The sequence below is a fragment of the Heterocephalus glaber genome, unplaced genomic scaffold, assembly GCF_053883595.1.
Source record: "Heterocephalus glaber isolate CG9 unplaced genomic scaffold, H.glaber_assembly_v1.0 deba00000594, whole genome shotgun sequence".
In the NCBI taxonomy this organism is placed as follows: domain Eukaryota; kingdom Metazoa; phylum Chordata; class Mammalia; order Rodentia; family Bathyergidae; genus Heterocephalus; species Heterocephalus glaber.
This window is the reverse complement of record NW_028258151.1, coordinates 327,282-355,102: the sequence shown is the minus strand read 5'-3', so window position 1 is coordinate 355,102 and position 27,821 is coordinate 327,282. Positions and strand designations below refer to the sequence as shown.

General features: G+C 38.9%; 1 protein-coding gene across 3 annotated transcripts in view; it reads left to right on the top strand.

Annotated features, from left to right (window-relative positions):
* The window catches only part of LOC110345624 (regulating synaptic membrane exocytosis protein 1-like), a 222,389-nt gene that overhangs the window by 66,699 nt on the left and 127,869 nt on the right, over window positions 1-27,821 (top strand). The window contains exons 3-4 of one of the 3 annotated variants that reach the window (XR_015448881.1): window positions 6,310-6,390; window positions 27,653-27,815. The exons of 1 other annotated variant lie outside the window; for it this stretch is intronic. Coding sequence is in view for 1 of the 2 variants with exons in the window: in XM_021243722.2 (XP_021099381.1) it covers window positions 6,310-6,390 (81 nt within the window). In the remaining variant the exon portion in view is untranslated. The remainder of the gene's footprint in view (window positions 1-6,309; window positions 6,391-27,652; window positions 27,816-27,821) is intronic. One more of the 3 variants, XM_021243722.2, reaches the window with a different exon arrangement.

The following is a 27,821-nucleotide window of genomic DNA, read 5'->3' as shown; positions in this document are numbered from 1 at the left end:
GGAAACCCTGAACTCCTTCCTGCTTCCCACCCATGGTAACCCCACGTATATATGCAAACATGTCTGCTAGAGGATGATACCTGGGAAGAGAGAGTTCCCTCAGACACTCCCCCTGTGACACACACCTCTGGACAGGTGCAGGGGTGGGGGAGTTCTCAGCTACTTTCTGGTCACTAGGAAACTGGAAAGATGAGGAGAGGTGAGGAGTTGATTTTTACTCTCCAAAAATCTTCTTGGAAGAAAATTGGAGATGGTAGTTACGATGTGGATGAAAGAGAACATTTGAGGAAATAAATGCTTCCTCTTGTTTATTACCGTAAGTGTAACAAAGGACCACTACCCTCTGTCCCCTTTTCCTAAACCCACCACAGCTCCTCTGAGCACTGTCCCCTTCTCCTCACGTTTCAGAATGTGACTTCAGGTCACATCTTATTCAATGCCTCCTGCTGCACTGACTCCTGCTTTGAGTTTGGAAACTCCTTGCTTCTTACTAGGAGGATTTCCTTTTTTGTTGTTGTTGTTCCCTTACAGAAAAGACAGAGGTTATCCCTTACAAATTTAGCACTAGGAAATTTTTGTTACTGTAGGTTTTAAAAAAGTTGTGTTGTGTTTTGCAGGCAGTAAGTGGTTTCTGGAGAATGCATGCAGGGTATTTAAGCAGAAGAATGTAAATGAGAGAGTGTGCAGTGAGTGATAGCAAATTTAAATCCATAGGTAAGTGTACTATCTCAAGAATTGGTAAATGGAGAAAGAAACTGATTTTCTGAACATAAAATCCTCACCCTCTGGTCTGGTTTTGTGGATGACATCCCGGCCTCTCCTGGGGAAGTTGGCTGTCCATGACTCAGAATCTCCTTCATCAGTCTTCATGCCTTCTTCAAAAAGAAAAAAAATGCAAATTGCTCTGTGTAGCTTCTGGGGGTTCCCTGCATATATGTTGGAGGTATAGCAGGCCCTGGTGATTTCTGATTAGCATATCTGACTTTCCCAAATACCAGCATTCACCTTCCCTTTGGGCATGGAGTTCTCACTGCTCCATGGCCATCTGCTGGGGAATAGTCATTGTATTCACTTGTTCACTGGGGAACTGACATGAATATGCAATTTTTATATAAAATGAGTTTTTAAATTTTTTTAGCATTTTCTCTTTTAGAAATTGTGAATGGGAACGAGATGACTTTTGAAATTTTCTCTGAAATACGTTTTTGAAGAGATGGTTATCAATTGGTATCTGTCTCACTGATGATTCTTTTATCTTTTTACCTTTTGGTATTCCTTTTCTTATATAAGCCCTTTCTCTATATAGCAGATAGGTTATCTTGAATTTCCTATTCTGTAGTGGTCTTAAAGTCACCTACATTGTCAGTGTAGCTAATCATATGTCCTGCTTTCATAGTTCCTTTATTGTTACATTTGGAGAATATGGTTTTTATGACACTAGAATAATAATATGTGCAATCATTCAAGTAATTTTAGCATCATACCTACTTCATAAAACAAGTGATATTGAAACATATCAGAAAATACTGAACCTTTACCTCTTCAAGTCAAAGAGCGGCCTAGAACAGTGGATTGGACAATAGCTATAATTCTAAACCGACTATAATTCAAATCATATCTTCTTAAATTATCAACACTTATTACTTACTATCAGAAAAGTAATTTAATTTCTTAAATCTGAATTTATGATTTAAGATTCAATGAGAGTAAATGTCTTTATGATATGTGATCAAATATGTGGTTAAACCTGCTTCCTGGAGCCATCCAACAGAAAGGCAGGTTCATATAAACATTACAAAGTAAGGTGTGTCCTTTCCCCCTCATTCACTGGATCCAGCACTGTATAACTCTGCTCTTCCCCAAGTGAGAATGAACACAAAAGATAAACATTTTGAGTTGATTCAGGGAGTGGAGGCAGCTGTGCATGTGTAACTAATGACACTCACAAAATTGCAGAACTGCCTCAGAAAGTGGCAAGAGTGGTAGAATAAGTGTGTTCGAAGTGAGTGGCATTAGTGGCAAGAAAGTGTCTTTTACTGGATTAAGTTTTAAAAATTTAACATTCACCCTATTTGTGATCACACTCTTACACTCTGTACTTTTTGTCATGTGATAGGTGTTATACCCTGTGTACCAAAAATCAGAAGTAAAACGAATCAATTTTCTCTTTACCACTAAAATACATTTCCTTGCATAGAATTACTTTCAAATGTTATTTGATAAAATATTAGTGTACCAGATATTAAATAGCATCTTACTGTTTCAAAGCAGTAATGTGGAGTTTTTTTCCAATCGTTTCTGGGCAGTCAGTTAACAATCTATGGTCAGAATTCAAGTAAAAGATGACAGTATTCAAGAGAGGGTAACAATGATGGAGGAGACGAGAAATGGTCGGACTGTGCTCTGATCTTGAAAATATAGCCAGTCTGGTAGATTTAGTGTAAACTAGGAGAAAAAGATACAGAGGTGAAATCTCAGGTGAACAGCTGTAGAAATGCTTACAGTCAACCAAGGCAGAGATGGTGGCTGCTGCTGGAGGCTCTGGGCTAGGGTAATCAGACAAGGGGCTTCATTGTGGAGATGTTAGTTTTCAGATGTCTGTTAGTTATCCATATGAAAAATTTGAGGATGCATTGGATGTCTGACTCTGGAATTAAGAAGAAAATTAAGGAATTTTGAGTACTTTGTGACAGATGTGTTGAAGAATGGCTTGAAATACTAAATGGGTGACTTAGAAGGAAAGGTGGCCACTACAAAGCCCCAGAATCCTGTTTTTCCCGATTTCTATGTACTTTCAATCCATCATCAGCAAATCAGAAAATTGTGCATTCTAAAATGTTTCATTTGTTCAATGATGTTATTTTAACTGCCCCTAAGTTTCCTTGGGACACATGTGGGCCAGTACAGTAACACCTGGGGAGTAGTCACAGGCACAGTCATTTCCCCAGCACTATTGGGATGTAACTGTTTACTCCATGGATGATAGGAATATTCAGAAACCACAAGATTGAGAAGAGATGTAAAACAGGCATAGTCTTTTTTTTGGCAGCTTAGTGCACAGTAGCTAGATTCCTGACATCCGTTATGAAACATAAAGCAATTTAAAATTCAAATTCTGATGAAGTTTCAAAAAATTGTTGTGATTTTTTTTTTCTTTGTGGAAGCAGGGCTGGGGTAGAGATTGTAGATACTAAAATGGAAAGTCAAAGGAGAGAAAGCAATTATGCAAATTGTATTTCTTGAAGGCATTGAGAATTTCTAATTCGCACACTCTAAGTATCTGGAAGCACATTTAGTTCATGTTTGGAGAGTTGAAAGCTTTCCTTTAGCCTCATCTGCAGGCTTGTGGCAATGTGAATTTCTTTCATGTGTACGTGCACAGCCGAGAAGTGGCTGAGTGGGCAGTTGGCAGCCATTCATTGCATTGATTGCAGTCATTCATAAAACCTGGCAGTGCTCAGGGCGGAGTCAGGAGGAGCATTCCCCTGGGATGGTTGCAGAATGTCTCATTTGCATAGCTCTTCAGTGATGCTAGTGAAAGCAGAGAATGCTCACATGCAGTTAGAAGACTGTGAGGTCCACATCTAATAAATTGCTGTGTCATCAAAGATGTCACAAACAAGAGGTCGAAAACCCTGTGAGCTCCGAGTCCCTTCATCCCTGTAATTCTAGGAAGTCAGCAACATGATGGCATGTGTGGTCTTCTAATGTCTAACCCAGGGAGTGAATTATGTATAGAAATAGACCCAGAAGAGCTTCAACATACTGAAATATCATTACCGTGTTTCTTAATGAGGGGTCTATGTTACTACACTAAATCTAATGCATGGAAGACAATGGGAATTCCTGGAGCTAAACAATTTCCATACATTATGGCTGTCAGAATTATTTAGGTTTTATCACTCTGAACAATTCAATTATAATTTTAAGGAAATATTAAACCACATAGCCTAACACAAATCTTGTGACTGTATCATGTTTTAAATGTGGCTTTTTCTAGGTTATTTTTTTGCTTCTTGTACCTATAAGAAATTTCAGCTAAAATAAAGTCACATTAGGAAATGTAATAGATTTATATATTATCATGGCTTAGTGTCCTCTCAAGTCCAAACAAATGACCTCTCCCCTGACTCAGATTCAATAGCTAGTGATGTTCCACTTGTGGATGTATGAATATATGTCCTGTGGTCAGGATATTGGATAGTATGGAAACTGTGGTGCTCTCCTGTGTTTTATAAATTTTAAATATATTGTTTTTGGAAGAGCAATGTGTTTATTTTTATTACTCAATAAAACATTAAAGTTTAAAAATTCAAATGAAGCTTTTGTCAGATTCCATAGCCCGAGCAGACAGAAGAAATATGTCAACTATTTATTGTAATTTTAAACTAAAATCTGTGGGTATCAAAGTCAGATGAGAGTTTTCGTACAAAGACAAGGCCTTTTCATTAGAAGAAAAAGGAAGAGTTTGGCTTAGAAATCTACTCATACTGCTGGGTAATACTCTATGTTTCTTTGAAAATAATCACTTCAAAAGCATATTTAAGAAAATTCTATGTGGTAGTTTTATTTTAATGCTTTGTATAAATACCTGGGACTTGAGGAGCAAAAAGAGAACAACCAAGATTTCTCATAGATATTATTCTTTAAATTTTTCCCAAGTTGTGATATTTGATATATTTTCACAAACCTGTTCGTGTGGATCAAACTGCTGCATATTTTATTTTTAGTTGATGAGAATTTTTGAAGATTTTCTGGGGCTGTGAAATTGGACTCACTGGACGTTGTACCTTGTGTAAGTTAGATTCACATTTCAGGGTTCAGACATCCTAGTTCATTGCTTCCCTCTAACAGCTCCTTCCTGAGCGTTCCTCTAAGGCTGGTGGGATGGGCCTTGTCCCAGAATCTGGAACAGTCACCTGAGTGGAGGCTCTGTGCTCCTCCTGGATGTTTTCACACCTCTTTCGACCATAATCTGTTGAGAATTTTGCATCAGCTCTTGAGAAACACCACATTTCTTTACCTTTAGCCCAGGAGGAAGGTGAGTTGAGGCTTTGAAACTGCACTGTCTTCTTTTCTTGTTACATCGCATATTGATTTCTAAGTCTTATGTGACCTCATTTGGAATAAGCAGTGTGTGGTTGTGTGTGTGTGTGTGCACGTTTCTGTGCGTTGTGTCCACGTTTCCCTGTATCATTTCTTTCAGAAGTGGAGAATTTTGCCATGCAGCTTTTAGCTCTGGGAAAAGTTTACCCTGTCCTGCCTTATCAGGCAACCACTTCTGGAATAACAAGACTGGCCACACGTAGGATCGGTGTAGTCAGACTCTTAGCCACCTCCATGACGCATCTTCACCAAACTCATACTTGAGATTCCTGGGTCCTAAGCTGTTTCTATTAGCCAAATATATGATGTGGAGTCTCAGTTTTTAACCAAGGTTTCCCTACTCAGAGCTTTGTATGGCAATGATGGCAAACCATTTAGAGCTTTCAGTGATATGCACACTGTGGCATACATACCATAGGTGCACCACTGGCTTAAAGCTTTTGAGCAGAAGGATCTAGTTCATCCAAGTATACTCAGGTGGAAGTGTTTTCTGAATTTGGCCAATGAATCTCTCCAGTGCTCAGTAAGCCCTGTTTACCTGAGAATAGATCAGGTCCTGCTGCTCTTTGGGGCTCTGTTGTATTGTATACAATCTGCATTTATGTAATTTAAGATGATCTTAAGGCACAACAAGTCCTTTTATGATTTTTTCCACATTTCAGAGATATCTTCTTATTTTACATACACACGTTTATATCTGAAGGAAATTTTGAGTATGTCTTGATACTTAACAGATCTCTTATTGTACGCACAGAAAGACCTGTGTGGTGGTTTTATCATGTGGAGCAAGAGTCCATGTCTTTTAGTAAAATAGCCAAAGCCACAGAAAATTCTGCTCAATTTTTAATATATCAACACAACAGCTGTTCCTATTTTTAAGCTTTCAGATGTCTTCACATGGTGAGGTCAAAGCTTTCAATAGTTTTTCTGCTATGGGGAAAGCTGCTGACAATCATTTTATTGTTGCTAAAAGGAAAGTCAAATACAGGGGCCTGAACAGATTTATTTGGGTATAACTGAGCTTTTGGAAGCCCAAGTCAAGGATTTCTAATTCCAGGGGCCTCTGAGGGCCCCGTGGTTAATATTTAAGGGGCTTGCAAAGACTTTCTGTTAGATATGTTTGCAGTACTATTTTTAATTTCCAGATGTGTTCTCCCCTTTTTATAATTAATAGTGCATTGTGCTGTCTATCATGCGCCCCAGGTGTGTTGTCAGGGACATGGCGAAGCCCGCTGCCTGCAAAACACCAAGAAATGCTGAAAACCAACCCCACCAGCCTCCACCGTAAGTATGGCATTGGTTTTATTGACTGGAAATGTGGCCTCACACAGATCATTGGGTACAGATTTATTAATTCACTTTGCATGTGGAAGTAGATCCTCTGGCTTTTCTGGTCTGTGTGTAATAAAAAGACTACTATTGAATTGGATAAAATTATCTGGAAACATGAGCTCTGGATTAAGTGTCTTTGTTAAATGATGTTTCAAATACCATATTGCAGGAATCCAACTAATCAGAGATAAGAGCAGGACCCTTTTAGGGCTATTGAATAGAAGCAGTTCTGTTTTTTGTTTTGTTTTGTTGTTGGTTTGGGGGAATGTAAGTGGGCAGGAAGAGGTAAGATACAGAGTGCTGAAGAGGGGCTGGAGCAAGGTAGCAGGAAATGCACTGATAGGCCATTGTTCAACCTCTGCTCTGGTAAGAAAAATTTAAATTTCCTTAAAGTATCTCAGCAGAGGCAGTATCCTTGATGTAAGCATTCCAGCCAAGTAGTTACAGGGGACATGCCACATTCCAAGGTTTGCAACAAAAGACTTTGAAGAAATGTATCTTCAGAATGAATTTTTAAGTATTTCTTTAGCTATCTTGGAATTCTTTGAAGTGAAACTAAAATAAAATGATAAAGTAGTAAAAAGGTTATGAAGAGAACATTAAATATTTGAACCAACTTGCTATGTCAACTTTTTATTAGCAAAGAGTAAAATTAAATTCAATTGAATTTTTCTTACCACATATATAATTCTATTTGGAGGATGGATAATATCATGCTACTGTGCAGAATTTTAAAACTCTTCATATTTTATCTTATCAAAATCCACATTTGAAACTCAGTGTTTATTTATTTAATTTTTTCACTTCCAGCTTACCGCTTTGATTGGTCCTTGAAATGCTTATTATATTTTGTATATTACATATAGTAACAAATAATTTAAGAATATGATTTAGGAGGTAACATTTTAAAATAAAGTTCAGGAGGCTCAACAGATGTGTTATAGATTTTATCTCAATATTGTATTTGTATATCATCTGCTATATTTAATTAGCATTTTCCAAAGAATAAAAATAATTGTGATTTAACCATGGTAAAAATGATTTATAATTACATTGATGAAAGTAAAAATGTGGAAGAAGTACTGTTAACAGTGTTGCCATATTTCTTTTTCTTTCTTTATTTACTTGGGACAGGACTTTCCTATGTTGCCCGGGCTGTTGCTGAACTACTGGGCTGAAGATATCCTTCTGCCTCAGTCTCCAAGTACTTGGGACTATAGGCATATGCACATTTTAGATCACGTCTTTTCCTTCCTTTTTTTTTCTTTCTTTTCTATTTATTTTTTTAAACTTTCCATATACTTATTGTTGTGGAACTCTGTCATAACTTAAATTTAACCTAGTAAAACTTTGATGGTACCCTTCTGAATTTAGTGTGCAAGAAGGAGCAACTGTTAGCTCTTTGAATCCTACTTTTTGCCAGTCTCTTTGCTCTGTACTTCTCTGATTAAAATACTGAACTGCTGGGTGACATTTATTCCTCGTTTCTATTCTCTGTAGAGAGTGGTGTTTGGGAATTGAGCTCTCCACATTCATGTAAATACCTTGGGAGCTGAGTAAGAAGTAAGTGCTTGGTGGTCAACTGAATATGGTTTGTAAGAAAGAATTCAGGGGAGCTACCATATTAGTGGTTTAGGTATAAAGAACTAACAAGAATTAAAGATGTGAACCAAATCTAGGGATGGACAATGGTGAGTTCACATGCTATAGTGGTTTCGTGGTACCCTTAAGTAATCCAGGGGTATAGAATAAGGAAACAGCTGAATCAGTGATGGTGAACCTTTTAGAGATGAGTGCGTAAACTGCAACCCAAAACCTACTTATTTATCATAAAGTGCCAACACTGCAATTATACCTGAATATTAAAGTTTTAGTTTAGGAAAAACAACTCATACATTAACATCCTTTGTCTTAAAAGAAAAAACAAATAACACATGAGCCATAGGTTCACCACCACTGCCCTAAAGCATTCAGTTAACTGATGAAGTGGATGACACCACCAAAGGATACATTAAAAAACCTCAACAACAATAGAGAGATCCCTAGGTAAAACCAGTGTTTAAAGAATAGGAAAATGACCAGAATCCCTGAACACTCTTGAGAAATAATGGTTACAAGAAGCAGGAGGACCAGAAGCAAAGGTAGTATGGGAATTTACTGGGCAGCCCAACAGGATCAGGTGAAGCAGAGAACAAAGAAACAACGGCAGTGTCCTCTGGCCTTGGTCATATAGAGGTCATTGGGAGCCTGTGCCGTATAAGTGGGTGGAAAGGCTATGTATTCCTTGGGCTTGAGGGGGAGAGGAGGAGTCCAGAGAAGGAGTTGGTACATGCACATGATTTTTTTCTTTTCCTTTTTTCCCCTTGTAAACAATGTGGACTTTTCTTTTTCAATTTTTATTTTTTATTAGTACATGTTTCTTTGCAGTACATAATGATTATGTCCGTCGTGTGCAGTGGTACAAGCACACAATATACCTTAATTCTTTCTTAATCCCCTTTTCCTCCTCTCCCTTAGGCCCCTTGCTTTGTCCAAAGGATATGTCTTCCTACTTCCTATTATCTTTTATTTTGCTCTTCATTTATATTTTGGGTTTCTCATATAAGAGAAACCATGTGATATTTGAGCTTGTGTGGTGTCTGACTTATTTCCCTTAACATTATGGTCTCAGGGTATGTCCACTTTCCTACAAATGACTCAAGTTTATGTTTTGTTTTGTTTTTTTGGTACCAGAGATTGAACTCAGGACCTTGCGCTTGCAAGGCAAGCGTGGTGCCACTGAGCTAAATCCCCGGCCCAAGTTTATTTTCTTTTAATGGCATTGTATATAAATACCACATTTTCTTTATTCATTCATCTGTTGACTATTTGTAAAAGATTTCCTGGGAGGGGGAGAGAGAGTGAGAGGAGAAAAGAGAGAAGAGACAGAGACAGACAGAGAAAGAGAACATTTGGTAGATAGAGGGGAAGCAAGGTACATTCTATTATGCAAGTCTAGTTTCATACATTCATGTAATTATATTTTTGATAACCATGCATGTAAGCTATTCAACAATTATCTTTATTATGAAAATGTCAGTTATATTTTAAACATACTGTGTGAGTTGTCATCACTTGAACAAAGCAATAAATATATCAAAATACTAGTGGAGTTCAACAAGTGAGGCTTATGCTTGTTAGGCCTAACTATAAGATATCATTTATCTGTATAAATGATGTAGAATTCTTACCTAAAGGGCTCTCCAGTTGGGGCAGTGGGAGAGAGTTCATAATCAAATGAACTCTACTGCATACTAAATACTGCACTAGATGGATGCTTAAAAGAGAAAATGATTTATTCTGCTGGGAGTTGGTTTGGTCGGAAAAGGATTTAAATTAGAGCCTGCCATAGTTAATATGAGCTTTGAGAAATGACTGATTCAGGAGTTAGGCAAGTCTGGGCTACAGTCATCCAGAAAGAAAGAACAATTGCCCTGAGGCCCAAAACACCAGTAGGTGCTGGGGTGATTTAAAGCACACACTTACTTGCAGCATCCTCAATGTGTTGTATTTTCCTCTAATTTGGTCTTGAGGTCACTGCAGAGAGTGGCTGTAAACTCTAACTTAGCCCTGATGATACTCCTGGGCAGGTGGAACTGTGTGTTCACTCTGCCTTCTACGGGATGCTTCTTTACCCTGGTGAGTGGCCTAATGTCTAGGTTTCTGACCTGTGGCCAAGTATCCTTCTTACAGGAAACTTGTTTGTACTTGCAGACAGCCCTGTAGCTCTTGTCTCATCTGATCCAGTTATTCCTACTAAGATAACCATCTGCTAGGACAGCCCTGACCAGGCAACACAGCACAGGAGCTAACAGCAGCAGCGTAGTACTGTTACAGCCCAGAGACCAACAGAGGTACTGACAGGCTAGTGGGAAGCAGAGAGCCACCAGCACAGGCACACTCATCCCACAGTTAGGGAGCAGGAGAGAGAAAATAAGGGACTCTGGGGGAGTTCTAATGGGAGGCTTAGAGCACACACTCATGAGGTCCATGGAGTTGTGCTTCCACACAGAGATGGTCAGGACAGTGTACCTGAGTGTCCATGGGACAAATCAAACAGACTGGATCTAGCTTTTTGGTATAACCCTTTACCATTTGCAGCATGGGGTTATGGACACCATGTTGATACTGATCATTATAAAGTAAACTCTGTGCTTGTGTGCATGCATGCATGCACGTGTGGCTTTGGGTCATGACCATTCTCTTCACATACACATTACCAGTGTAACCTCAGAGTCTGGCTTGCTTGGACTTAAGGAGCCAGCTGGAAAGAAAAGCATCTAAAAGGCCTTGTAGCTACCAGTTCTCTGATGTTGCTGAGATTCTTTAGTTTGTATTTCTCTAATTCCCTTTAGAAAACCTGATCACCTGGTTTTAACATTGTCTTTGTGCATAGTCATTTTTATCCTGTTAGCCAGCTGTTTGTAGGTTCAATGAAATTATCAATTTCATTCATTTGTTGAAAAAGTGACTTTAGATTCCAGGTAGAAAATCAAGTTATTTGGTGTGAGGCTCTCACTTTATACATTCTGTCTTTATACTCTCTGCTTCCTCTTTTCTAGAACTCATCCTTTAGTGCAGCGCTAATTCATATCCTTGACTTGATCATCTTGAGTGCTGTCCACATCGAGCTCTGACACGGGCAGTTGTGTCACACAGTCTCCTCTCCTTTTCTTCACAGCATTAGATGAGTCAGCCTTCAAGTGACAAGGAGGCTGCCATCCTCATTTTTCTTTTAATAGGCATATTTTTTTCAGCTCTCAAGGGCATGGCTTTTTTCAGCAACAACTTTTATGCAGACTTAATCATAATACAGATACTTCTGAGGACCAACATGTATGGGTCCAGAATGAATTTAATTGTGTCAATAGGGTAGGAGACATTTAACCTAATTTTAAAATAGTCAACCTTGCACACTAAAAATACAACTCATTGAAGTATAGGAAATATGTATATCTGAACACATGAAACTATGGCTTCTCGCTTAAAATCACGTATCTAACACCACAATTATATTTCATACCAGATAACAAGTTAAACAAACATGTGTCCCTGATGTAAACAGTTGTACAGAAGCTCTTGTCACTAAGTCACTGTGCTTTTTTTTTTTTGGTACCTGGGATTGAACTCAGGACTTTGCATTTACAAGGCAGGTGCTGGCACCACTGAGCTAAATCCCCAGACCAGTCACTATTCAGGGTACTGGGCAGAACTCCAGCCTCTCACTAGCAGATGAGTCCCCTCAGGGCCTGCAGGAAACCATCAGCCAGCACATCTGGAGACCAGTCAGCCTCCTCCAGGGCCAAGTGGAGGATGACATTGGTTAGCTGGCTGGCAGTGAGGTGGCCCAGAGCCGGGGTGGACTTGCATATGGCCTTGAGAATCTTGAGGCACAGAGTTCTTCATACTGATACGATCATCAGGCTGTGTGGCCTCATGCTCATAACTCTTAAGTCTTGCTGCAGTAGTGGGTGCCGGAAGTGTGGATGACACCAGAGAAGAGGTAACTCGCTGGCAGACTGTTTCCATCTCAGACACACTCCTGTCGTGAATGCATGGTGCTCTCAGAAGTCTGGGAAAGATATTGTGGACCCTGGAACTCACCCACCTTGACTTTGGTCCCTCTCCTCCACCTGAGCCATGTGGCCTTCTCTGTTCCCAAACTCCTTCACATTTTCTACTCAGCCATTTCCAAATTCTCTTGAGCTTGATTTCAGCACAGCTGTGGTCCCCCCTTCAGTGGAAACCTGTTAAATCAGCTTTGGGTGAGAGGGAGGCATTGGTGGGGAAGAAAGTGAATTTTATCAGCTGGAAGAAGAATGTGCAGTAGGGAAAGCAGTGCATGGCTTCCTTTGCCATGGTTGGCCTGTCCATTTTCCTGTCAGCAGATACTTAGCTTGCACAGTGTTGGCTACTAGGTGTTACAGTGAACAAATCAGAGTCTCTGTGCTTAAACATAGAGGAAACAGTAGATATCACAAACAAGTGTAGATGTTGAAAAAATTTTTAAGGAAGGTCTTAAACTGAGTGCAGTGATAAAGTGCTACACTAGGGAAGTTATTTAGAGTTTGCTCATGGAAGATTCTAAGAGGCAATGACATTTAAAGAGAGAATTGGAAAAATAGAAATCAACCTGTGAAGAGTCAGAGGAAGGAATTCCGGGCAGAGAAGATGGCACGTGTGCAAGCCTTCTGTGGTCCTTATATGCACCATGCGTACTTAAAGAGCTAAAAGAACTTCAGAGAAATACGTGGGGAGGAGGAAGGAAGTGGGTGAAATTAGCAAAGATTTCCTCTCAGAGGCCTTGCTGGCCTTTGAATTTCATGTGAGGCTCACATGGAGAAGCCCTCGGACCTCTGTAAAGAATGGAGGATTCTGTTGCGGTGCAGCATGGCAAATGGGCCCCACGAGGACAAGGAGACAGTTGGGAGACAGTTGTGGTGGTAAAGACAAAACACAGTGGTAGCAACAGAGGTGAAGCAAGTGGAATAGAGTCCTGAAGTTTCGGAAACAGTAAAAAGGAACAGGAACAATTGCTGCACACAGAGGGGAGAAAGTCAAGCCCCAAGTGTAATCTCTAATATGCTTAATGTTCATTGAACCATAGTAAACACACATATTTTCTCATGAAGTTTTTAAGCCTGCAAACAAAGATATTTTAATGTATGCTTATGCAAAACATCAAATCTTGAAAATAAATTATGAAATGGGAAATTAAATACAGACTAATGCATTAAATTTTTCCTTTTAAAATAAATAAGTTCGGGGTTTTTGTGATTTTTTTCACTATAAAATCCTGTTGGGACAGATTTAATAGTTTTGTAGGTATGAGGAAGTAAATATTTTAAAACATCTATCAGATAGAAATATTGTTCTTTAAACATATACCACTTTACTGAGTAAAATATAATCCAGAAGAAAGGCAACATACAGTACTTTTCACATGGAAAAGATCTTTCAGCCACAGTTTTTGTTTCATGAATGAAGAAAGAGGTAAGCTTTTCTGTGTTATTTTTGGCAAGATGATTATATGAAAATGGTGAAAAATTTATATGGTTCAATTTTTTCATATACAATAAGATAATGTAATTTCATAGTCTATGTTTCTAGTATCACCTGTAACAGGGATCGACATCAATTTTCTTTTTGTTCAGGATTTCATTACTTAGTTTTAATTTAATTTTTTTTTTTTTTTTTGTACTGGGGATCAAACTGAGGACCTTGTGCTTGCAAGGCAGGCACGGTGCCACTAAGCTAAATCACCAGCCCTTGAAATTTTTTATTATTTTATAAGTACATGTTTGCAGTACATGAAGTTTACATTCATCTTGCAGAGTGGGTAATGTACATGATGCTGCTTGTTTCTTTTTTTAATCTTCTTCCCTTTGCTACCCATCTTCCTCCCTCTGCCTCCAACCCCTTCCTCCATTTTTCACCTTTCTTGTTATTATTATTCTTAGCTCCTGTTGATGCTATACAGTGTTTACACTCATTGAGGTTATTAGGTTCCTGTATATAAGAGGAAGTAAGAAGAATCAGTTTTCTACTGATAAAAGAAAAATTAAAAATCCAACAAAAATATGTCTTTGCTTCTGAGAATAAAGCTAGTATATCCAGTAATTTAGAGATAGAGAATACTAGGAACACTGACATTTTTCAGTTCATGGTTATAATTAGGATGTGACAGAATTTTAAAAAATCATGTGGCTTTCATAGTCTTTATTCTTTTTGTATGGTTTGCTGGCTGATATAAATCGGTCTGTGCTAATTTGCAATCTTTCTGGTGTAACTATTTTAGTGTTAATATTGTTTTTATCTCTTTCCAAATGTTCAGATGGGAATATGCCCTCTCAGATTTCTTGGACATTAAAAGAATTAGTTCTGTAATAGCTATGCTTGTGGAACTCGACTAGTCCTTAAATCACTTTGATCAGTTATGCTCTGCTGACTGAATTATCCTGTGCTGCTTGCTCCTTTGTTCCTGATGTTCTGTGTAGTTCCCACGTTGGTAGCCCTGACATTGGAGAGCTCTGTCCATGTACACTTTCTGTGTTCTTTATTCCTGTGAGAAGAGAATATTTGAAACATTTTCCCCTCCGGCCAGAATATCTGCCTTGAATCCTGTACTTTGTTTTGTTGCTGATTCTATCTGAAAGCCTAAAGGTCATTTTCCCACCTTAAACTCAGGTTGAGCCCTAAGTGGTAAAGTTTGTCTGGGTCAAACATAGACAAAATGGTATTTGTCCCTAGGGAGAAATAAGTGTGTCTGAAGCTATCTTGTAAGGATACTCAGATATTACAAGCCCAAGCCAACTTCTGACTGAGTTTATTTAGTGGCAGCTCCACATCACCCCACATGATGGGGCCAAAACTGAAACCTGCTGATGCGTGCACTGGGCTGTGTGTGGAAGATGAAGCCTTTACTGTGTTAGTGACTTTCCCTGGGGTCACTCACCAGGACAGAGTCTGATCCAGGCTAGAATCCAAGTGTCTGGATTCATAGTACAGGGTGGATTCAAAACACGTGTATGACTTACATTATGGATGCTGTGATTGGAATATGTACCCCAAGCTCATGTATTGGAAACCTAGTCCCTAAATTTATGTGAATGGTATTTTTAGAAGGGGTCTTCTGAAGTTAATTAGGATTAGGTAAGGTCACAGGGTGGGGCTCCATGATGGCATCGGTGGTTTTATAAGAGAAGGAAGAGAGACCTGAGCTAGCACAGCTGCTCTGTCTCCCTATGTGATGCCTCGCACACATTACGATGCAGCACAAAGGCCCTCACCAGATGCTGAGCAGATGCTGGTACCATGCTCCTCGGCTTCTTGACCTCCAGAACGGTAAGCCCAATAAATGTATGTTCTGTATGAGTTACTTGGTCTCAGGAATTTTGTTATAAAACAAAAAATAAATAAGACAATAATCAAAAAGAAGCATTTTGTAATTTTTTTTTTTGGTGGAATAATGGAGAAACCCTACGTTAAGGGTGAGAAACACGTATTTTCAGGCTTACTTTCTAAATCTTAGTTTTCTTTCATGGACAATAGGAAGAAAGTTATTATTTATCTCATTGGAGGTTTTTGAGGATGAAATAATATACACGAGAGAGTTTTGTGCTGTGTAAAGTACACAAATATGTGTATCATTCACATATTGTTCTAAAGTAGGAGTAAAAAATCTCTACATTATTCATTATGTCATCTACTTAACAAATATTTACCTAGCCCTTAAATGTGCTCATACTGGCACCATTTGAAAACAATATTTGGGCAATCCAGTCAAATTGTAGTCTGTTTCATCTGTTTTCTTATTGAGGGGAGTGATGTAAAAAGTCACAGGGACATTTTTAAAAGCATACATCTCAATATGTCTGAAATTTTCCCTACTAAGCATGAGGAGGAAGGGCAGGAAATGTGTATTTGGGAATTTCCCCCAAGAATCCTGACACACTCCCTAGACTTAGAATCACTGATCTGTAGCACTGATAAGCTCAGTGTAAATGAAGATTAGCTGGGATGGGTAATAATACTGTATATAAAGTGAATGTGACTATCACTGAATGAAACTTCTCTTTCAAAGCCCACATACAGAGGGTGCAAAGGGAAATAAACACTGGAACTATTATTTGAAAATTGCTGTGCTTCAAGGCCCAGCCTGGTTGTTGTGTGAATCAGTGTTGTTTCCTATGCTCTTGTACAGAGTTATTTGTCCAGAATGAGGATGGTCTGCCTATGCCAAGAAAATAGATGGTTGTTGAGCAAAAACAGGAAGCTTATAGTCAAAGGGGAATCTGTATCTGCTGGCTGCTTCTGTACTGGTCTTAGAAGGAAGTACTGAATAAAAGGAAAAGGGTAAGCCCAAGACCATGGCAAAGTATGTTGAGTATTAATATTTATTCAGTGGAAATGATAATGATAGACAAATGAATGTACTCATCTATTATGTATACAACCAATATTAAACACTGAATGTTTTTGGCCTGCTCTTAGTGAGGACATTAGAAAGCATTATTAGTAATATGTAATTGAGGTGATTGGTTAAACAAATACAGGGCGTGACTTGCTGAAACAAAACATGTAAGACATCTAGCTTCTAGTAATATGGTTTCCATCATTTTCAAATGGCTCACATGTCACATATATTTTGACAGCCATTCACTTTTACTCATTCATTAAGTATTACAGATGTAAACACTTAAGCAGATGTAAGTTAGTTGAGGCTGAGAAACAAACAGATCAGTGACAGTAATAAGGCTTTGAAGAGCTTACAGTTTGTCATGAGAGCACAGAGAAATAGCATGCAACTCAAAAACTGAGGCAGGAAAATTTGTTAGAGCCAGGAATGCTTGATAATTTATCCTGTTAGAGAGAGAGAGAGAGAGAGAGAGAGAGAGAGAGAGAGAGAGAGAGAGAGAGAGAGATTTTCTGATGTTTTTCTCTAATTATGTAAAATATAGGTTTTAAACACAACCTATTTTCAAAGTAGTATACTACATTAGAGAGTGAGGAAAGGGGATTCCAAAAAGTAAGATATAGGATGTGCTTTCAAGTAGGTTATGATCTACTTGTAAACGATGAGAAATGGCTGAATAGATAGGTCTGTAGCTAGGGAGGTATAAAAGATACCTTGTAACACCAGTAAATATCAGAAATAAAGTGAATTTTAAAAAACATTAAAAGTTTCCTCGAGGGGTATATAAATGTAGATACAGCTTTCCTTGAATAATGAGTTATAATTACATTAAAAGAAGAGACGGGCACCCAGACTAAGGAAGTGACCTGGGTAAAAGTTCAAAAGTGAGAATGAAGGCATCAGGAAAAGAGACATTGATATATAGTGTGGACTAAGGAGCATATTTGCCCAGGGTGTTGGGGAAATAAAAGCCTGCACAAGGAGGTTGGGACCAGTTTATGAACATTTTTGAGGTTCAGCCTCAGTTGAAAGGTCAATTTTGGGATTCTGAATTTGTCAGAATTATGTGTATGATGATCTTAGATGAAGGCATCCTGGAGAAAGAAGCCAATGAAGAGGTGTTTAAAGTAGACCAGACTGGTTAATGATACTAAGGATAATGGCAGCAGTTATAGAAAAAAAATAGAGGAGAGACACATCTTGAAGGAAGGACAGGCCAGCCTTGGTGACAAGAAAATGTAGTCACAAAGGGAGTAAGAAAGAAGAAAATCTCAGAAATCTGGTGATTTGAGTGTGGGAATTATCTTAGGAAAGTTAATGAAAGCCAATGAAATAAAAAAAGTTGTACAGCCCTAGAGAATTGTTGTCCCTCAGATAAACACACCTTTTCTGATTCCTTGGAGAGATTCATGGGAAAGTAGACCATGTGGCACAGTGGAGAGACCATTCCATATGGGAGCATCCAAAAGGAAAAGAGCACACACCTCAAATTTTAAAACTAGTTTACCAACCCAAGTCATGAGTAAGATGAAAACAAGAGAGGTTCTAGTCAGCCCTTGGCTGATAACTGATAACAGTAAGGACCCCAATTATATACTTTTCTGTTTCAGTCTGCATTTAACTATCAAAAACTTAATGCAGTACCATTATTATATCCATTGTACAGATAAGGAAACTGAGGCACAGAGAATTAAATTATTGTCCTGTGCAGTAGTGAAGCTGGGATTCAGAGCCAAGCAGGCTGATTGCACAGCCATGTTCAGACTTCCTCAGCAGTAGTCAGTCCCATCATTCATGCAAATGGGAATTCTCTCTAGGGCAGGGTCAGAACACAAGAATGCCACGGTCTTGATTTAAGTGCTCCATTCTAGCATGATGGCTGTAACATTGTGTAGTCTGAGAGTTACAGTGCACTCTATAGTATTCACTCCAACACGGAAAAAAATCAGTGGAGAACAAGTATTCGAGAGACCTGTAAGATTGTACAAACTTGCTATTGGTGACATTTTTTCATCTAAGTTTGTTTATTAAATAAGTAGGCTTTTGTTTCAGTTGGGAATTAACCTTTAATCCTGTGATTGGCAATAGCGTGACAACCTTGGGATATGTTTTCACTGGTTTCCTTGTATGATTTTGAAGAAACAAAAAACTCACTTGTTAATTTCTTGTTTTCTCTCCACCTGTAGTATTCAGCTTCTGAAGGAAGAGGTTCTATTGTATTAAAGTCTTTGGTCTGCTATCTATTAGAAATTGATATAAACTACTTTTTAAAATTTGAACTATGATTTATTTGGTTTGAATAGTGACTGTCAGTTGACAAATGATTCCAGATGGATTCTGTCATTTCCCTTATTGATGAAGAAAAACTGACCTCATAAAGGTCAAGGAATAGAGAATAGGAAGTTTAGGGTGGAGGCGAAAAGTCTCTTTCATTTTGTCCCTTTAAATTTTGTAATGCTGCCTTCCAAAGTCATGCTGGAGAGGTATTTCCACCATCTGTTATTCTGCACTAAAAGTGTTAAAACATGTGAATTTTTTATAATGTCATTTACTATGTTATTTGCTGAGGTGATTAATCTTGGGCTTTTCTTTTTTGAGATGGGGTCTCACCAGGTCACTTCAGCTGGCCACCTCAAACTTCTAGGTACAAACCATCCTCTTTTTGAGGCATATTTTTAGCAAAATTCAAGCCTCGAAAAAGTGTGACTTAGAGTAATATATCAGCGCGTGTGTGTGTGTGTGTGTGTGTATGAATATGAAACAGTGTTTTTTGCAGTTAGGATTAGAGAGCATTTAATTTTTGAGTTTGAATAAAATATGGCCTCGCATACCACTGAGCCTTCCACAGAACACAGCCTTTCACAGGAAGGGCTTAAGTGGTTGGTTTGGTCCGATTCATACAGAACTGAGCTCACACGCCTTCCACATCCCACCCCAGCAAACACGAACACCATCACCCACATGCATCCTCTGGCCTCTCTCTCTTCCATTTGTGACATTTCCTTCTCCCAGTCACTCAGATGGGAAAGCCCTGAGTCATTTTCAGCTCCTCACTTCCTTGCTCTCTCCCCAGGCAGTCAGTCACTGTGTCCTATCAGGTTTAATTCTGAATCGTCACTCACATCTGTTCCTTCTGTCAGTTCCCACTGACTTCTCTTCTTCCAAGCTGTCTTTATTTTTACATGAAGTTGGAAACCTGACTGGCCTTTTGCCTCCTAGTCCTTTGCTGGTGTCGCCCATCCCACCCAGCTTTGGCCAAAGCACCTGGTTCAAAGAGACCCTGTAGCCCACGCATACATTACAAACCCTCTGTTGTAGCACCTGGCTTCATACCTCAACAAAGCCTTCTCTGGTCATAAATTGTACAAATCCACATTGTTTTCTACTGGTTGAAGATGCCCTCCCCCTTTTTTCTCCCACCCTGAGCTCTCACCTCTCCTTATTTCAGTATCTAATGTTCTTTCCCTCTCCACTTTCCGTCCTAGCTATAATCCTACCCGTTGTTTAAATCTCGGCTCAGGTGCAGTGTGCTCCACAACTTTCCTGGCCCATCGCCCTGCAGAATTTCTTCCTCCTTGGCCCTTGGGGACAACTGTCTCACCTAGTGCACACATCGTGTTCATCTCTTCTTTGTGTATGTCTCAGATCTGCTATGTATTTATGAGCTCCATTTTGGCTCTTTGTCATTTTCCTAATTCTTGTGAGAGAGAATCAGTAGTTTTGAAGTGGAGTTGGACATTAAAATGAAATCAACTGCCATGTGCTCATGTTCTTGCTCTCACTCACTCTTTCAGTCTTTATCTTATATAAATATTACATGTAAAGATTAAATTCTACAAGGGAAGGCTCAGCCAGTATTGTGTGATCAGAACAAAACAACGTCCAATGTTATTGACATGAAATTGATTCTTCTCTTTCTACATTGGCATAGAAGTTGTGATTCTTCTTTCCCTTGGGAGAAAAGTTCAAATTGTAAAGCCAGTCTAGTAAATTCTTAGGGTTTTTTTGTACATACATCACTGGATATGGTTACCAGGAAACTGATGTTGCAGTCTCACAGGTTTTGGGGTGCTTTAGGTGACATTCCAAAACTCATGGTTTTTAATTTAACATTGAATTTCTGGGGTATGTTTGTATCTCAGCTTGAGAAGAAGGCAAAAGGTCTTAAGAAATAGCTCTCTGTTCCGAAATGCTAAATAATTATTGGATGAACTAGAAGGAGATGCAGAAGAGGAAATGGGATGCAAAAGTTATAGACATGCCTAGGCAGAGTCAGAGTCGGTGTTGGGAGAATCATCTTTGAATGAATGAATGCGAGGGGGAAGAAGAAAAACTGTTGCTGAGTCTACAGAATAAAGAATGTATCTTTACCTTGCCCAGAAGCAGCAAATATAGAAAAATCAGGAGAAATAGGTGGAAACGACAGTGATGCCTACCTAGGATTTTCATCTGGAAACATGGTTGATAAAACCCTTGCACGTTACACATCAGGTAATTTTTTTCCCCAAGGCAAAGCGTTATTATTATTTTATTTTTTTTGGTGCTGGGGATTGAACTCTGGTCCTTGCGCTTGCGCAGCAGGCGGCGAAACCACTGAGCTAAATCCCCAGCGGCAAAGCATTATTGTTTTATGTTTTTATACCTTTTTTTTTTTAAACTTTGAGGAAAGTGTTGCTCAGATGTTACCAGTAAGGGATGTAGTTACTACCACCCAGACCTCTAACACCCCTTGCTCCTTGAATTTCAGAGTTGAGAGCCAAGCAGGACACTGTAAGTCAAGTCCCATAGGTGAGGTGGCAGATCTTCATGTCTGTCTATGTATCTACTGTCTGTCACATTCCTATTCCTGCATGAGCTGAGGGGGTGGTATAAAAGGAGTGTCCAACACACTTTTCTGCCCTTTTCAGGTCCTCTCTTTCTGTCACATAAATCTTTATGTTCCACTGAATCAGACTTGTAGGTCCCCAACACAAAGTGGAATGCACAAGACAGCTCACACTGAGTCACCTGTGAACTTGAAAAGTGTTTTGCAAGATGATTGCTTAAAGATAGCTATCATTACAAATTACACTACATAAACTTTATACTTGGATAATTATATTAAATTAAGATTATAGTAAGCATTCAAAACTCACCACTGCCTAATTATATTGCTACATGTCCCCGCCTATGCTTTTAATTTATTCATTGGAATGTCGCACTGCATACCTTTCCTAAGCCTGTGTAAAGTGGTGCTACATTTGTTGTGTTGCAGTCTGCCTTGGTGGGAATATTCACTCCATGGAATTGAAAAACCCTTTAAATCAGCAATCAGTACTCTTCCTTGACTCCCTTTTTCTCCTCCCTCCTTCCCTACTCCTATCCTTCTTTTCTTTCCTTCTCTCCAATTTTGTTAAGCATGCATCAGCACACCATTATGAACACATCCTGTCTTTTCTGTCTTTGTAAATATTCTTGCCTTTGTCTGGAATGCTCTTCATATTATCTGACACATATATTACAGACACACACACACAAACACATAAACACACAGCATCTACTGAGTAAATACCTTTTATTCCTTTTAATGGAAGGTTTTCCTTTCCAAAGATTTCTTAGGCCTTCTAGACAGAGATAGTCTCTCTCTTTTGTAGTAGTTCTATAATTTGCATACTATTATTTACACATTTGGCATTATTTATTATACTTAGAATTGCTAGATGGAGAAAATGAAAATATCAGACCATTTGTTAAATTTAAATTTCAGATAGACAATCAGTATTTTTTATTAAATGTATCCCATTCAATATTTGAGCATGCATATACTAAAAATTTCTTCTTTGTACATCAGAAATTAAAGTAGACCAGATGTCCTATATTTTACCTGGAAATCCTAGCTACTATGATTTTAATATTTTATCTTCTAGTAGCAAGTTCCCGGCTTCCAGCCCTATGGTGTCCATATTGCCTAACACGGAAAGTGACTAATAATAGAAAGTTTGTTTGTTAATAATATCTGAACTGTTGTCCTGTCCTGTGCCTCATCTGTCTCATTCCTAAATGTTTTTGTTGGATGAAATTAGGAAACATTTTGAGAAATTTAAGAGAATATGTAAAATGTATGTTTTGTAAAATTAACTTTAGATGCTAGGATAAATTGGTTAGAGGGTGGAGATTGTCAATTAGGGAAACCAGGAAGGAGGCTAAGTCTATGGGCTAGGTGACCAATGACAGCTCATGAAGCTAGGAGCTGACAGTGCCCTTCTGTTGGATGGAGAGCACAAAGATGGACAGAACTGTGGAGAGAACGCTAGGTGTGATCACTGGATACAGATGCTGAATGAAGAGAAAACAGAATATTTTTGACTGGATTTCCCAAAGTTGATGTTGGTGCCATCAGCTGACAGAGAAATATAAGATGTGTATCAGATTAGGTGCAATAAAAATAAATGCAGAGTTGAGTTTGAAACATACTTGTGTGATGTTCTATGACTAGGCACAATAAAAAAAAAAAATTAGCTGCCAGTATGACAAGCACTGGTGATGAGAAGGAGATGCTAATCCGTTGGAGTTTGTGACGGGATGAGCAGTTGTACAGGGCACTGCTTGTGGAGCTCTTTCAACTCAGTGAAGTTGTCCAGTGAGGAATCACAGCTATGGGTTTGGAGCTCTGAGAATTTGGGTATGGAAATGTTAATGTCCTCGGCTCAAAGCTGGAATTGATGCTCTGGGAATAAATGATGTATACAGAATGTTTGGAGAAGAGAGTAAACAATGACTTCTCTATATATTAATGTTTATGGAGTGGAAAGGAGAAATAAAAATAGTAAAATAGAAAAAGAATGCTTAGCTTTGGGGTTTGGTGGACATGAAGTGAAATTCCAGTTCAATTCCACATTTTTCTGATGGATCAGTTGCTCTGTTAGAACTGGTGTGACATAAACTATGGGGCTTTGTGTACTATCGTCTTCCCTTGTATAGTATGAAAGTACAAGATGGATTAAAAACAGACTTATTCCTGATAGTCCTGGAGGGCTCGCAGTCTGAGATAAGGGCCCCAGCACAGCTGGGTTCTGGTGAGGACACTTCCCTTGGTTGAGACCCAGATCCCCTTTCCTGTGTCTTCACATGCTGGGGTGCCAGGGGACAGGCTCCCTGCGTCTGTTCTTATATGACAGCCATCTCATCCTAAGAGCTCCACCTTCATGATGTAGTTGCTTCCTGATGGCCGCTCTCCCAGTCCCTCACATTGGGGATTAAATTTCAACATATTAGTGGGCTGTAGTCCATCACCAGTTGAATGAATAAGGAAAATGTGGTATTTATACACAATGGAATACTATTCTGGCATAAAGAAGAATAAATTTGAGTCATTTGTAGAAAAATGGATGAACACAAGCTTAAATATCTCATGGCTTCTCTCATATGAGAAACTCAAAATATAAATAAAGAGCAAAATTAAAAATAGATAATAGGAAACAGGATCTTTTGCTGATGGGAAAAAGATCTAGAGATGGAGAGAAGGAAGAAAAAGGGGACATAGAGTGAATTAAGATGTGTAATGAACATGTACCAACTCCCCACGATGAATGTAATCATTATGTACTGCAAACATGTACTAATAAAAATAGATTTTAAAATATCAACATCTGAGTATGAGATGAAAGGGACACAAGCATAGAAACAGCAAATATAAGCACCATGGGCATTTAGAGACTGGAGCTTTTGTGGTGTGGGAAGAACACCCATTAGCTGGATGTATTGATTGACTCCTGAGGAGTATCATTATCACTTCAGGAGGGTCTGGTGGAACTGAAAACAAAAATATGCAGACTTGGAGCTGAGTGGACTTAATATTTAGGGGCTCTACTTGATTGGCCCAGCAGTCTCTCTGGCTTCCGTCTGTGAGAAGAAAAGTGAGGGCTGGGAAAAGGAAGTCTCCTGTGGTGTCATTGATTGTGTCCTTAGAGGGCTTTTGCTATTGTTACATTTCTCAAACTTGGTAATAGGAGCAATTTTGAGTTGATGAGGAAGCATTTGCATTTGAACAGTGAGAGTTGTTCTGGTTCTGTTACTCAAGGAGTTCCAGAGGAAACTAAGGCTGCCAGAGCCCATATGGTCTAGAAAGGAACACCGTGCTCCATGTGTGGGTCAGCAGACCGCAGGGTTTTTTCCTTCCGATTCTGAAAAATGCTTAATCATTTGTCCCATTATTGCAAATGTTACAAGAATAATTACAAATGTTTCTTTGCCTCCTATAGCTGCAAATCTAAATTTTTTCCAGTTCAATTTTCCAGTTAATCTCCATGATTGTCTACCTTTAGTAACCCTTCTGTCTTACCTAAGTGCCCCAAGTACACCACCAACTTTATGAAATCTAAATCCTTGACTGTTACATGCAACACCATATTGCTACCTGCTGCCTTACTCCTCTCAAAATTCTATCCAGTGTCTGCTTTCTTCTGCTCCAAATTCATTGAAGAACATGACATCAAAATTCATACATCTCTAGGGCCAGGGATTTCGCTCAGTGGTTCTGCCGCCTGCTTTGCAAGCCCAAGGACCTGAATTTGATCCCCGGTACCAAAAAAAAAATTCATACATCTCATTTAGGATTTTTTTTTTTTTGGTACCAGGGATTGAACTCAGGTCCTTGCACTTCCACAGCAGGCGGCCAAACCACTGAGCTAAATCCCCAGCCCTCATTTAGGAAAATTTTTAAAAATTAAACTGCTTGTACTCATTGATCTGGTAATCTCAATTGCCAGAATATGTCAGAAAGAAATAAGGCGTTGTTGCCTTGGGTGATGGGGTTCTAGGACTGGTTTGCAAGTTCTTGTGTGCAAGGAACAAAGAATTGGATGTGGCATGTGATGTGATGGAAAGAGCAGCGAATTTTAATGGAGTTTAATTAGGTGAAAGTACATTCAGAGTGAGTGCCAGGGGAAAGGAAAATGGCACAAGCACTGAATCTGTTGGGTTTAAGAATTTAAAATATGAGCTGGGTCTTCCAGAGAATGATTGGCAACTTGATTGAGAGGGTGCTGAGCCATGTCAGCTGTGTATAGCCTTTCCCATAATTCTTTCTTTTGTAATTGGATGTATGAAACACAGTGCATATGTATGACCCTTCAATGAGCTCCAAGTGAAGAAAGGTTCCCATAATGTGCCCGAGAATCTGGCACGCATGGGTGTTGGCTTGGACTTTGGAACCCTCTAAGGTGGGTTCAGGGGTCTTTGTCTTTCCTATCTCTGGGTTAGGACAGATGTATGAGAGGGTGGCCTTGGGGCATTGCCTAGGTTCAGGGCTGTGGCCCCATAGCCCTAGTTGTATCATTTGTATTAGTATCAGAATGTGATGATATGTACCCAAGCTTATTTGCTGTGATCAACTGGAAAACCATGAATATCCACCAACAGGAAGATAACTGCATAAATTATGGCATTGCTCTGCTAGAAGAATACTATTTATTTTTTGCAGCTACTGAAAAGAATCAAATGCCTTTACTTAATTAACCAGTGGGTAAACCTAAAGCAGTGATGGCAAACCTTATAGAGCTTTCTCAGTGGTAACAAACTGCCCATTGGGGCACGTGTGCCATAGGTTCACCATTAACTATTTCTGGGGATTTCTCCAGGCCCTGGGTTCCATCCCCAACACACACACACACACACACACACACACACACACACACACACACACGCACGCCAAACTGTCTGTGATGGTAGTATTATGTTTAGAAGAGATATCAACAGAATACTTAAAATGAGTGAAGAAATACCTCTATTATCATTTATACACATTGTGCAGTTGTTATTACAACATTTTCACGTACATGTACTTAAGCAGGATTAAACAACTGATAAAAGCATTGCACAAACTTAGCCAAAGGAACCCTGACCCTGAGCCTCTGGATTTCTGACACAAGTTTGTAACTAACTAGCTCAGTGAAAGCCCATGTGTAAGGTGTGTATAAACAATGGAAAAATGTATGAATACATTTCCTACTCTGCTGTCAATAGTGATACACTATACAGTTGCACAAGTGGGATGATGAAGAGATCATTCTTGTTTGAATCACTACACTAAATATCTATTACTTTTATAATCAAATGACTAAAATGAAACACAGTGCTTCTCAAATACAGTGACTAGCATACAACAAACACTCAATACTGGTAATCGTTCCTGCCATCATTATGACTGCTTCCAGTTCAATAAAATGCAGAAATCTTTGCTAACGTCTACCCTGTCCTTTGCTGTACCAGAATACTGATATGTGGAGCACACAGTTGTATGTACAACACTTGGCATTACCTGCAGTGAAGTATTTTTTTTGGCTTGAGAGCATAGTTTCTTTTAAGTTCAAGTCATATTCTCTACTTAATTTGTTGCATCCCATACTATTAGAAAATATAAATCTGAACAAAATATTGACAAATAATTACAACAGATTTATTCCAAACATAATCAATTTGTTCCATGAGCTACAGATTCTTAATTATCCTTGGTAGTAATCAGTGACTGATTGATTCAGCAGATATATGCAGAGTCTCCTGTGTAGTGGGTATGTGGAATGCTGGGTGGAAGGAATACAACAATGAACAGAAGAAATTCGGTCCTTTCTGTCAGTGAATTATGTGTGGGTGCTGGGCGACACCCACTGTGTATAAACATGTATGTGTAAATATACCTAAAGGTGAAATACTTAGAGATGATAATGGGAAGTAGGAATGAAGTGGATAGGTGCAATAGAGAAAACTACAGGGTCATACTTTAGTGACCGCTGTGAAGCCCAGGAGCTGAAAAATAAGGAAAAGCAGTCTGTGGACAGCGGGGGTATAGTTGTCTTCTGCAGGGGGAGCAGAGATTCTGAGAAGGGACAGTATTCCCGATGACTGGGGAGTCTGAGTGATGGTCACAGTAGCTTGGGCCAAAGTTGGAGGAGCAGACTCAGGCCAGGCCCTGCAAGCTATGGTAACAGGGTTAAATCCCAAGTCTGATGGTGCTATTTAAAATAATAGCATCTCTTAATAATACCAGACCATACCAGCCTAATAAGAATAAAGCTGTGAGACCTTGAAAACAATTAAGATAATAACAAAATCCTGTCATATGTTGGAATGCTTTAAAATATTTTTTTTTATATTAGATTTTGGTCTTAAATGATTTTTTTTCTTTACGGTCCTGGGGATTAAACCCATGGCCTTCACATTGAACTACATTCTCCGCCTTTAAAAAAATTTTGTTTTTAGTTTTTACTTTTTATTTTGTTACAGGGTCTCCCCAAGTCACTGAGTCACCCAGACCGGGCTTTAACTTCGATATTCCTGCCTCATCTTCCCAGAGTACTGAGATTACAGGTGTTCACCAACATACTCGGTCCAAATGATATTTAAAGAACCAAAGTGAACAAAGAAGAACCAGTGGACCTGTTACAAGGTCAAC